Source organism: Leguminivora glycinivorella, chromosome 1 (assembly GCF_023078275.1).
Source record: "Leguminivora glycinivorella isolate SPB_JAAS2020 chromosome 1, LegGlyc_1.1, whole genome shotgun sequence".
Lineage (NCBI taxonomy): Eukaryota > Metazoa > Arthropoda > Insecta > Lepidoptera > Tortricidae > Leguminivora > Leguminivora glycinivorella.
In genome coordinates, this window is record NC_062971.1 from 7452027 (window position 1) to 7465793 (window position 13767).

The 13767-nt window shown below is 39.4% G+C and overlaps 1 protein-coding gene across 1 annotated transcript in view; it reads right to left on the reverse strand.

Annotated features, from left to right (window-relative positions):
- LOC125230301 (probable DNA mismatch repair protein Msh6) overlaps window positions 1-11103 on the reverse strand; it is a 33101-nt gene extending 21998 nt beyond the window's left edge. The window contains exons 1-10 of the mRNA XM_048135434.1: window positions 10861-11103; window positions 10547-10693; window positions 8889-9021; window positions 7946-8135; window positions 6671-6805; window positions 5212-5347; window positions 4741-4880; window positions 1569-1703; window positions 738-927; window positions 46-153 (exon numbers count right to left, since the gene is read on the reverse strand). Coding sequence (XP_047991391.1) covers window positions 46-153; window positions 738-927; window positions 1569-1703; window positions 4741-4880; window positions 5212-5347; window positions 6671-6805; window positions 7946-8135; window positions 8889-9021; window positions 10547-10693; window positions 10861-11014 — 1468 coding nt within the window. The 5' untranslated portion in view covers window positions 11015-11103. The remainder of the gene's footprint in view (window positions 1-45; window positions 154-737; window positions 928-1568; window positions 1704-4740; window positions 4881-5211; window positions 5348-6670; window positions 6806-7945; window positions 8136-8888; window positions 9022-10546; window positions 10694-10860) is intronic.
- Window positions 11104-13767: the final 2664 nt, after the last annotated feature.

The following is a 13767-nucleotide window of genomic DNA, read 5'->3' on the forward strand; positions in this document are numbered from 1 at the left end:
TTACATGTCAAACATAGAGAAAGAATAAGTGTATGTTGTAGTTACCTAGTACTTGTATGTCGAGGAGGCATTGCGAGAGGTAGGCGATGCAGCCGCCTAGTGCTTTGATGGCCAGGTAACAGTTTGGGGCTGGAGTTAAACCTAAGGCGTCACCTGGAAGAAATATTACGATTTTAGGACACTGGAGTATCATGCGTTCATGGGCTACGGTGACTGCTTACCATCAGGCGCGCCGGTACCTATGCATGTTTGACCGACATGATATTAAAATAATATATGATGAGCAATGTTTTTCATCCAAAATAACTTATTTGATTCCCCACTTCTTTCAAATGAATTAATTGATATAGGTATAAGTACTTATTAGTTTTATTACGAATTATGATATTTATGATAAAATCATACTTATTGTCATTCTAGGTATAGACGAGGGTGACGGCGGGTCTGCGATCGTGCGAAGCACATTTTGGTTCTATATTTTACTAATAGACTTTCATTTGTACTAAAAGGCACACGCTACATACGAACTCAAAAAACTGAGATTTTTTTAACGAATACAATCCGTAGAATGATTTTTAAAGTTTTAATTTCCACAACATTACACTAAGTTTAAGTTAAAAATGATTACCCCACCCATATAAACAGTCACCCGTTGACCACGAACGCTTGTTCGAAACCTCGGGATGCATTATACGCGATATATAATCCGTTTTAATAGCTTTATTTCATTTATGTACCTTCGTGCAAGAACGGCTTTAACCCCTCCGGCCAATCCCCATCGGCGTTAGTCTTATAGTAGTTCTCGGCAAGCGTTTTGAGTGTTTTCTCCGGTTGCCATAGCACTTGAGGTTCGCGCCGCGCGCGGTGGCAATGCGTACCGAGCAACTTTGACGTCCGCGCTGTGGTAGTTCTACGGTCGTATACGATCTGAAATATAATATAACCCCCTTATTCATAAACGTTCACTAAAGTTATCAAGCCGATAAATTTCGTTAGTCGCTTTCCGATGTATTGGTGTGATAGAAAGGGACAAACGAACTTTATCGGCTTGATAACTTTAGTGAACGTTTATGAATAAGGGGGTAATAATATTAATTTATACAATACCCCTGATCTACAGTAGAATAGTTGGCTGACTAAGGATTGGTTGCACCCTGAGGTTGCACCAAATCGTCTATCGCTGATCAAACGTTTGCTGAATTTCATTGTATTGGAAGTTCCATGAACTTCTGCTACGTGACGTTGATGTGCCTATCAACTCCGTCATGACTGATAGCCAGTTGGCCACCAAAAAATCATAGTTTTCATAAAGCTGGCTAGAAAAAGCGGTACCACGGTAATTATTGAAGATCGAATTGAATAGCTATATCTGTCTCTTTCAGTGTATGGAATGCTTCATGAGTGTATGCGTAGAGGATGTATGGATATTAAATTTAAATCCTGCTTAAAACGTTCCATCTATATTTCTTTATCTTTGTATATGGGCAGATTGGTATGATATCGCTATAAAACTTTCGAATTCACCCTCAACGTCCCTATTAATCTGAAGTATAAAACAATACACTTACTAACGCAGGCGGGAAATGCGCCAGAGTAGTGAGAAGTCTTGAGGAATGTTTGTCATCCTTGAACTGACCCAGATGGAATAAACCTATTGAAGCGTCGACGAAGCACACGCCGTATGTACTGATCCCGTTGCTTTCCTGCAAAAAAGATGTTATTTTAGTTATGAGTATACATAGAACTGGAGAAAAATTATGCTTTCAATGTAGCCCACGATATAGTAGACTATGGTGTAGGAACTGCGCAAGAAAACGTACGAGAACTGTGGAGAACATATATTAATGTCATATATTATTTGTGCTTCTCATTCAGGCCACAAGATGGCAGACCCTTCTACGCGCACAGTTGCTTTCCTTAGTTTCCTTGCTGTTGAGTCGGATAATAGTGTCTGTGTGTTGATACTGATTATGTTCTAGTGGGATTATAATAATTAATAGTCCCAAGAATGAATAATTAATTCTTAGTATCTTATTTCCACTACCAAAGCAAATAGTTGTTAGTTGTGTGTGTGTTGCATTCAAAATATAAGTGAAAATAGACAACAATGAATCAAGCTTTAAATGATATTTTGGTTATCCATAGAGTTGCTGAGGTCTAAACTACCTACCTCCTCAGCTACACATAACATGTAGTCCCACGCCCCACGGAGCGTCACTTGGCATATTTCACGACGCACTACTTTATCAAACATTGAGGTTTCACCCACTGGTATACTAAGACTAGTAGACTGAATACATACCTCCTCGGCTACACATAACATGTAATCGGCGCCAGGCTCGGCCGGGCCCGGGTCTTGCAGACCGGCGGCGTGCGCCCCACGGAGCGTCACTTGGCATATTCCACGACGCACTACTTTATCAAACTTTTAGGTTTCACCCACTGGTATACTAAAACTAGTAGACTGAATACCTACCTCCTCGGCTACACATAAAATGTAGTCGGCGCCAGGCTCGGCCGGACCCGGGTCTTGCAGACCGGCGGCGTGCGCCCCACGGAGCGTCACTTGGCATATTTACCGAAGCACTACTTTATCAAACATTGAGGTTTGACCCACTGGTATACTAAGACTAGTAGACTGAATACATGCCTCCTCGGCTACACAGGACATGTAGTCGGCGCCAGGCTCGGCCGGACCCGGGTCTTGCAGACCGGCGGCGTGCGCCCCACGGAGCGTCACTTGGCATATTTATCGAAGCACTACTTTATCAAACATTGAGGTTTCACTCACTGGTATACTAAGACTAGTAGACTGAATACATACCTCCTCGGCTACACATAACATGTAGTCGGCGCCAGGCTCGGCCGGACCCGGGTCTTGCAGACCGGCGGCGTGCGCCCCACGGAGCGTCACTTGGCATATTTATAGAAGCACTACTTAATCAAACTTTGAGGTTTCACTCACTGGTATAAAATAAATAAATAAATAAATATTATAGGACATTCTTACACAGATTGACTGAGGCCCACGGTAAGCTCAAGAAGGCTTGTGTTGTGGGTACTCAGACAACGATATATATAATATACAAATACTTATATACATAGAAAACATCCATGACTCAGGAACAAATATCTGTGCTCATCACACAAATAAATGCCCTTACCGGGATTCGAACCCGGGACCGCGGCGTAGCAGGCAGGGTCACTACCGACTGCGCCAGACCGGTCGTCACTAAGACTAGTAGACTGAATACATACCTCCTCGGCTACACATAACATGTAATCGGCGCCAGGCTCGGCCGGACCCGGGTCTTGCAGACCGGAGGCGTGCGCCCCACGTAGCGTCACTTGGCATATTTCTCGACGCACTACTTTATCAAACATTGAGGTTTCACCCACTGGTATACTACGACTAGTAGACTGAATACCTACCTCCTCGGCTACACATAACATGTAATCGGCGCCAGGCTCGGCCGGACCCGGGTCTTGCAGACCGGCGGCGTGCGCCCCACGGAGCGTCACTTGGCATATTTCACGACGCACTACTTTATCAAACTTTGAGGTTTCACCCACTGGTATACTAAGACTAGTAGACTGAATACATACCTCCTCGGCTACACATAACATGTAGTCGGCGCCAGGCTCGGCCGGACCCGGGTCTTGCAGACCGGCGGCGTGCGCCCCACGGAGCGTCACTTGGCATATTTACCGAAGCACTACTTTATCAAACATTGAGGTTTGACCCACTGGTATACTAAGACTAGTAGACTGAATACATGCCTCCTCGGCTACACAGGACATGTAGTCGGCGCCAGGCTCGGCCGGACCCGGGTCTTGCAGACCGGCGGCGTGCGCCCCACGGAGCGTCACTTGGCATATTTATCGAAGCACTACTTTATCAAACATTGAGGTTTCACTCACTGGTATACTAAGACTAGTAGACTGAATACATACCTCCTCGGCTACACATAACATGTAGTCGGCGCCAGGCTCGGCCGGACCCGGGTCTTGCAGACCGGCGGCGTGCGCCCCACGGAGCGTCACTTGGCATATTTATAGAAGCACTACTTAATCAAACTTTGAGGTTTCACTCACTGGTATAAAATAAATAAATAAATAAATAAATATTATAGGACATTCTTACACAGATTGACTGAGGCCCACGGTAAGCTCAAGAAGGCTTGTGTTGTGGGTACTCAGACAACGATATATATAATATACAAATACTTATATACATAGAAAACATCCATGACTCAGGAACAAATATCTGTGCTCATCACACAAATAAATGCCCTTACCGGGATTCGAACCCGGGACCGCGGCGTAGCAGGCAGGGTCACTACCGACTGCGCCAGACCGGTCGTCACTAAGACTAGTAGACTGAATACATAACTCCTCGGCTACACATAACATGTAATCGGCGCCAGGCTCGGCCGGACCCGGGTCTTGCAGACCGGAGGCGTGCGCCCCACGTAGCGTCACTTGGCATATTTCTCGACGCACTACTTTATCAAACATTGAGGTTTCACCCACTGGTATACTACGACTAGTAGACTGAATACCTACCTCTTCGGCTACACATAACATGTAATCGGCGCCAGGCTCGGCCGGACCCGGGTCTTGCAGACCGGCGGCGTGCGCCCCACGGAGCGTCACTTGGCATATTTCACGACGCACTACTTTATCAAACTTTGAGGTTTCACCCACTGGTATACTAAGACTAGTAGACTGAATACATACCTCCTCGGCTACACATAACATGTAGTCGGCGCCAGGCTCGGCCGGACCCGGGTCTTGCAGACCGGCGGCGTGCGCCCCACGGAGCGTCACTTGGCATATTTCACGACGCACTACTTTGTCGAACTTTGACGTTTGACCCACTGAAATAAAACAGTAAAAATACTTTTGTATTGAATTCTAATGCCTAAATAAGTGGTTAGATAAAGACTGCTAACTAGCACGGGAAAATATGAAAATGATAAGAAACGGCAAACCGATTGGTGTGTAAATCAACCCTGTATAGTTGTTTGGCTTTAGCACTAAAACTCGTACCATGATCGCTTTAATATGCAGATAGATCTTCTACACGAGGTTGAATTACTGAAATATACGATTTCACCTAAATGTAAGAGGTATCGAAATACAATGTTATTTTTAATTAAACAGGTTTATTACAATATTATTTTCATAACTTTTCTTTTTTAAACTTACGTTTCTTGCACCTGTCCTGCATCATATCAGGCGTTTCCGTTTGCTCAACTCGGGCCACTTTGTACCCTTTAGAGACCAACGTATTGGCCATTCGAGCGTACGCGCTTTCCGGGAAACCGGAGTGAGCGAAATCACCCTGAAACAATGGCAACTTATAAAATAACCTTAAAAAAAAATATTTAAATATGGAACAAATGTACCTAGATTATGGGCCCATTTAGACGGTACCAGAACTCGCATATGAGTTTTATTACATTGCGGTATTTGATGGCTGTGAAAATTATATGTAACCTCAACACAAGGCTCGGAACCGGTTTATTTTTACCGGTTAAAACCGGTTTATTTCGATTTTACTCCGAACTTTCTAAAAAACGCGAACGTTATGAGAACTTTACTTAAACCGAAACAAACCGGTTAATTCGACGCCGCGTATATACCTACGTTCACATAGTAATTTTTTTTTGGTTAGAACAGTCTTACCTATCATACTGCTTAATAAACCGGTTTATTTTGTTCTAAACCGGTTAATCGAACGAAACCTTTATGGAAGCGTTCCCCTAAAACCGGTTTATAAATAGCGGTTTTTCGAGCATAAATGATATTTAAAGGTTTCGCCGCAAGTACATGATAACGGTTTGAAAATTTAACCGGTATCCGAGGCCTGCCTCAACAGCCCGCAATCTAAGTAAAATGGCACGCGGGTTCGCACGCCGTTTAAGGCTGCTTTCAAAAAAAACGTCAAAATAATGTAAAATTGGTAGTTTTAGTCGGTGAAATACTACACTTTCCGTTATCCAATAGATTTATTTAATTCAAATTTCAGTTAGAGCATCTTATTGTCTTGATTTTTATAAGACTGGATTTTTGAAAACCAAGTCACTAAATTAATTATGATTTTTTCTCTAAAGCACGTTTAGAAAAATTCACGCATAGAGCTGAATTAGTCGATCTTATTTGTAAAATTTGGACAATTTTGATAACTAAAACTGGTAAATTTATAATTCGTATACCCTGTACTACAATCTTCTCAGACTACATTTTTATTATAAGGTTTTAAAAAAGAGTAAACGAGGCTTAGTCGAAATCAATTTTTTTCAGAAATTACCTAAAATTAAGTGACAATTTCTTTGAAAATCTAGATCACATCGAAATAATGTTTGTATTTAATGAATCTTCAACGTTTACTTAAATTGCTGATATGCCTTAGTGATTATAAATTGCTATTAATTATTTTTGGCAATTTTTTGAAAACGAGCCTTCACCGGTACAATTATTACCACTTTTGGACATTTTCTTATATTTTGTTTGACCAAGTAGAAAAAGTCGTATAATGTGATATATATTTGTAAACTACTCGCAAAGCCCTTTAATTTGATACCACACACGGTATGATCAAGCGCTCCGTTGCGATTTCAATGTTTTTCACACGAAAGCCCTCTTAAATCAGGCCTTAATGTACCTTCATGTAAGAGAATCCGAGTTCGTTGACGCCGACCGCGGCGTCCATGTGGTACAGTTCGTAGAACTTGCCGACTTTGAAGAAGAGGACGCAGTCGTAATGTGACGACTTCATCTGCCACCATTGACGATGAGCCTGGAGAATTGAATGGAGATGGAGTACAGGTTGCGTATGATGGATTATATGGTAAATACGTCGTATAAGGCTAAAGGTAGTTTTTTGTATAAAATAAACGCCACAATAATTATTGTTGGATAGAATGCACTTTTGCAGCTGATAGTACATTCCATCCAACAATAATGCGTAATAATGGGACTATCGCGTCTGAATTTGCCGCTAGGGGCGCTGCTGTCGCCTGAGGTCCAAAAAACTACTACTACTATACTGGTTGTGGCGGGCTTCGTGAGAAGAAAATATAATTTCTTTAATTTACCTGTTGAAAAGTGATCTCCTTCGTGAAATTATCGCAAATGTGGATTATTTGGCGATGAATATGAACGCTTTGGAAGCGAAATTAAGAAAAAAGGCGCAAAAATATTATGGTAAGTTATTTACAATTAATAATCTGGATATTATTTATAATTAATTAATGAGATTCAAAACTTTGTTTCGGCGCCGATCTTATAAGTCTACTTTAACTATGACAGCTATATCTCTGGACCTTACTCAACAGTGGCGCCAACTGGTGAGCAAAATAACGATAGTCACCATTGCATGGAGAAATAGCCAGGTCCACATTGACCGCACGCAGAACTATTTTGAACAGCTAACCGAAGGAATCTTGCCGAGCAAATTTGCTCAGACGAGGCAAACGTGCACGGACGCTTTGCGCGGACCAGTGTCAGTGCGGACCTGTCTTAATTATGAATGAATTCATTGATAAATTCTTCATGCACTGTTGCAGCTCACTGTACCAAGTCCCACACCAAAAATTTTGATAAACCAATACCCAAATTAAATTTTACTTTCACATCATGCGTTTGATGTTAAGTATTTGTAAATGACTCCATTGTAAAATATAACGCTAATAAATATCTTGCTTTGCTAATGTTCAACTAATACATACAAATTTTGAGTAAGTACCTATTCTTTTAGGAGCTTTCAAATTACAACCATAGGCAATATAAAACCATGAAAAGTATTGACCAAATACAATACAAGTTACAAAGGAAATCCTGTAATTGGCCATACTAATATATACTAGCATAAGATAAAATTACTCTGTATTGCTGTTGGTTTTCTCAATAAATAAACATAAACATAAAAATAACTTACAGGGGTCTGATTATTCATGAAATCCGTTGGCACAAAGAGGGTGGACGGATCATAGTCCGGATGATCCGGTTTCCTCTTATTAGCGTCGCGGATCTTGTCCGGCCGGAGCCAGTCCAGTTTGCAGTGCACCCAGTTGCCATCGTCGCTGACTGGTAACTCGTCTGCCGTCTCAGTCTTTATAGGGCCTAGCCTGCATGAAAAAATGAGGCAGCATAAGGTTGAGCTCATACACAGCATCGAAATTTATAGGAGGCCTTGCAGAGATAAGATAATAGGACTTGTGACTGTCAAGCGCGGATCTAGGGTCATACAAATAGACCACGTGACCACCTCTGGGGCCTGGGCCTTTACCACGTGATGGCGCAGATCCAGCTTCGTGCCCAGGGGGGAGTCACGTGGTAAAGGGCCAGGCCCCGGGGATGACCCCCCCGTCCCCGTCCCCACCGCAAGGGTAGGGGACTTTTAGAGATGACTGAGAGCGTCATAATAAACATCATACTTTCATAAAAATTGGATTCTACAATAACAACCTTCAAATCTAGGGTGCACAAGCATCTGGGCGAGCTCACTCCATCGTAGGCCACGTCATTGCCTTTGGCTAGTTAGTGGCCAAGAGTAAGCCCATTTATAATTAAAAAATATATATATTGAAAGAATATACAACTAAAAGTCTACCACAACTCAGGTTTTAATCTCAACTTGATAATTGATATCCCCTCATGTTTCTGAGAAAAAAGGCCTTGACAGACAGACAAATGGGTAACAACAAAGTGTTTCTAGGAGGGTTCTATTTTACCGTTTAAGATATACCCTAAAAATAGTGGTTTTTTTTTTTTAAATTAAGGTTGTAGTCAGTTCCAGTAAAGCCATTACAATTATTGAGTGTTAAAAAAAAAGAAACAGAATTATTATTTTATATTAAAAAATAATAAATTCTTATTACCCATTAGTTGCAGCCGGTTTCTTAGTGCTCTTGCTGGTGGGCTTTGGTGACTGGTTGGCTTCATACTTGAAGCTATCATTCAACTTCTTCCCCAATGCTGTCTTCTCTTTCGGTGTCTCGATTATGTTATCTACTAAACAACACAATATTGTAAATAACATTAGTTAAATTTTATCAGGGGCGGCTCACTCCGCGATCCTTTCACCGCGCTACAAGTACATGCCGGCGGCCGCGAGTTCGCGGCCCATTCAGTGGCGACGACCTTCGCGCGGCGCAATAGAATTCAATGTCGTCTGCACGCGTGCGGTCCGTTTGTTAATGTAGGTAATAATTTAGAATGGCGGCGTTTTGTGAACTTCAAAGGAGTGAGCCTTCTGTACTTGTACTATTATATATTCTGTGATTTTATGTAATATTTTTTTCTTTAGTAAACCTTTGTAGACATAAACTAACCACAAGATTAAAATTTTGAAAAAAACCTTTGACTTAGTGGACCGATTTTCATAAAACATGGCTAAGAACACTTCCGACTAACTCAGCTTTCAAACAAAAAAAACTAAATCTAAATCGGTTCATCCGTTCGGAAGCTACGATGCCACAGACAGACAGACAGACAAACATACAGACAAGTCAAACATATAACACCCCGTCCTTTTTGCGTTGGGGTTAAAAACAATGGAATTCAAAATTTGTCTAAATGATTAATTACAAAGTTATTATTCACATCCCAGCCATCAAAGATGTATTTTAAAGATGTATCTGAATTATCCTCGTCCTGCCCAATGTGATTTATAAAGGACATATCCCATTTTTTTAATCTAGTGCAAATGCAATTAGTTAGAACCACTTTATTCACCCTTTAAGAACCTCTAACTAGTATGGCTCTGTGATTCAAAGAGGATTTGGCCTCCAAAACCTTTATGAACCTCTAGTGAATAATTTTCTTTTTGTACAGTCGAGTTCATAAATATGTGTACATTTCTTCACTTTAATGTGTTGCAATAAGGTGAAAAAATGTACACATATTTATGAACTAGACTGTAAATCTATGACTCACGATGAAATAAATACTCACACCAATTACACAAATAATTACTTATTGGGATTTGAACCCAGGACCAAGATGTTTGGATTCATAGTCATTATCATTACCAACTGAGCAGAGACAGTCATTTAAATCATATGTTATCCCAGCATGAATCATAGTCTGGCATTTGTTTTTATTGTACAGTGTACACCCTGTTTTTATTGAATTCCGTTAACTTTAAGGGAAGGTTCTTTAGATCAAATACAATTAATTTCGCTAAGAAATTAGCATCTCAAGTCTTTATATGGTTATCAAGTTATTAAAAAAATAATGATAATTACTGAACATGTGTGTGACAGCCTTTACCAATTCCTAATGTTATTTGTTTTGACATGTGCCGTCAATTACTTGACACTAACTTGAATGTTATTCTTAAGGGTCTCTCACATTAATAAATTTATTTATTATGTAGGTATGAAAATGATGAAATTTTGAATTCAACTAAAAATGATATACAGGGTGGTTCCTGATAATGAACTTAATAAATAATGAATTTAACGGGAAAAAAACATGGTGTATATATCTATGACATTGTTTTGTTGCATAAGTGGGATGGATTACAAAAAACGACCTTTATTCTCTGTATCAGAATCGTCAGAATCCAGTGGATTGAGTCTGATCCTCTTTCGTTTCTTAGGAGCGATAGGTTCATCATCGTCACTACGTGCTTCCTGCTTCACTTCAGGTGAGGGCGTTATTTGTCTGTCACGTTTCTTACCTAAAAAAAATCATATTTTTACAGTCGGTTCCATTTTGAATCACAATATGGAACAAAGAAGGGCTTCTTAAAAACCATTAACTAAGAATAGATCAAGATTTTTAAGGAAAAGAATACCTTTAAATATATTTCAATAGGTAGCAGCATTCACTAAAATGCATACTTACTCTCAATTTTCACTTCAATCTCTTTTTTTAATACGTCGAGGTCTTGGTTTTTGTCACCATTTTCTGCGGGTTTCGCTTTCTTGTTGGCAGGCGGTGTTTTAGTAAAATAGTTGAATAGGGTATTTGAAGGCCCGACGCTGTTGCGTTTAGACATTGTTTGGTATCTAATAACTCCTGTTTGTGTTTAGCAACTCACACTTTATAAAATATTCTTGAGTAAATCCTAGTGCGTATATTTTGGCGCAAAACTAACCGGGAACCGGGCCAAATTTGAATGTCAAATGTCAGCTGTCAATGTCCGTGCAGAAATGTTCGGCACTCGGTTTAGAACGTTATAAAACATCAATGTCCTACAGTTTTTTATTTGACATTCATTAGAAAAAATGCGGCAAATTTAAATATTTTGAACGAGAACCATAGTGAGAACTGCGAGAGATGTCCCGATATCTCGTAAAAAAAATAATCCATACCGCTCCTTTCAATCCTGGGTAAATCCCATAGAAATCATATGATAAGCGTAAGCGAAATTATAGGTCTGTGGTAAATCCATTCCGCTTCAAGCTAGGAACACACTACGCGGACGTCCGTCGTGAATCGACCGCGGACGGGAATCTGGACAATGACATTACACATAACCGTGCAAACTATCGGTCGACGGACGCGGACGTGGCCTTGAGCGCACGGACGTCCGATCGAAATCTGGCTCGCTGGATCTTTTGTTCCGTGCAAGCCCCCCTAATAAAAATTCGTGTAAAATGCATATACTCATCCTTGACTTCCTTATGACTTAGATAATGTATTGAAAAAGGATGGATATATGCTAGTTATTTCTCTTTTTGGTAGGTGGTCCCTGGTTTTGTGTTAGCTAGGGATGTTACTTTGTCGATTCAATTATCGATAAAATATGCACTTACTTACATTCTCACCTTAAAAATAATATAAACGTTATATATATAAAAGTAACGAAAACATACAATATTGATATAAACATTTCATTTGGATTATTATGTGGCTTTTTGGCTATGAAAGTCATATATTCATACATTCTTGTCGTCTTGGCTAACCGTACCTACTTATTGCAAATAAATGGTTTGTTTATGTACTTACCTACATAAACGGTCACTTCTCTTCTCTTACCAAGTCCTAATATTACATTATCATACCTATATCTCTGATCATAGGTCTGTATGCCTCCCTTTTTCTGTAACGTGAATAAAAAGGACGGCATGTTGTCTATGACTATATTTCTATGATAGTGTAATATCGGCCTAAATAGTTTGTAAAAAATAGAAGATGGGAGATACGAGTATAAAACAAATAAATACATTCTTCTCTTCTCCTTACGCAAAGACCTAAGTAATTTAATTCGTGTAGCATCCCTCTATTAATTTCTAGTCCACCACTCAAGAATCTACTTATACTTACCTCAATAATATTTTCTCTATCAAATAGAAAATAAAACAAAACGGCAGTGTAGGTACCAAAATTTATTATTTCAATAGTTTCACCTATTTTTAGTTTCTTTTTAATAATGTTTGAGAATTTCTGGAAAACTATAAAATACTATAAGTTTAATTCACTAGAAATGTTACATTACCATTTACCTAGTCTGTGATACCTGATCATCATTAATCATTTTTATGTCCTTTTCAATACAAGAATGTCAATAGAGTTAATGTCGGGACGTCGATAAAAATGACACATCACTAGTACAAAAACATAACCTAAAAACAATTTGGAGAAACTTCAGAACAGAATTTAACATGGTAGTAGTTATTATATAAACTATGAGATCGTATTTTATGCTTTGTTTAGATCCTACAAATAATAGTATCAATAACTGACCGAAATTCACTAATGAAACACAGCAGGTTCTTGGTAGTTTTCTTTTCTCCATGTACGTGAATTACAGTCCTTAATCACACAAGCCATAATCACACAAGGAACTTGAACACATCACAAATAAGAATTTAGCAGGATCATCAACTATCTATCAGGAATAAACACAATAAAATTAAAAATCGGCCAGACGACCGCCGAGATATTTGATCTAATATAATACGATTATGTACAATTGTCAAAGGTAGACACCTGGGGAGACATCTGGGGGCCTGCTCCATTTCAGTTTCTTGGCCTTCTTTTTGGTGGAGTCTTGGGAGTAAAGGAACCGCGAGCATCGCACCTTGAACTTCGTGTTTCCGGTCTTCTTCTTCGGAAATCTAAGAAATATATAAAGTTGAATTTGTAAAATAGCTAAATAACAAGAGAATCATAACAAAGAACAATAATCATTGATGGCGTTTTTAAGGTGTGAATATTGACAGGTTATTATTGCAAGGTCGATAAAACACATCACATCACTATGCTAAAAAACATAACCTTTCCGAGTTTGAGAAAACTTGCAAAAAATATGCAAAAATCTATACAGAATTGAATAAGATTTGAATTGTATAAACTACTAATATGTACATTTATATTTCTGCCAGGTCGTATCAATAAATATTATCAAAAACTCAAGAAACTTACCGATGAAATGATATAACCTTTTGCGTGTTTTCTTTTCTTCCTGAATGTGATTTGCAACACTTGATCACACAAGCCATAGTCAGAAATGAAACTTGGAACTATCACAAATATACACTGAGCTATTTTTTCCACGATCTATCAGAAATCCTCACAAAATAAATAAATATCGTCAAGACGACCATTGAAGTCGCGCTAAAAACTCGAACCAATATAATACGACTATGTACAGTTGTCAAAGATGGAGACCGAGTGTGAAATGACAAACGTATATTTAATTTTGCCGTATAATAAATGGACCCCAGGTCCGTTTTGACATCAGCATTTAGGGACAACCTTCGAGAAAACGAAAGAAGTTGTGGAATATTGTCTCATTCGCTCATA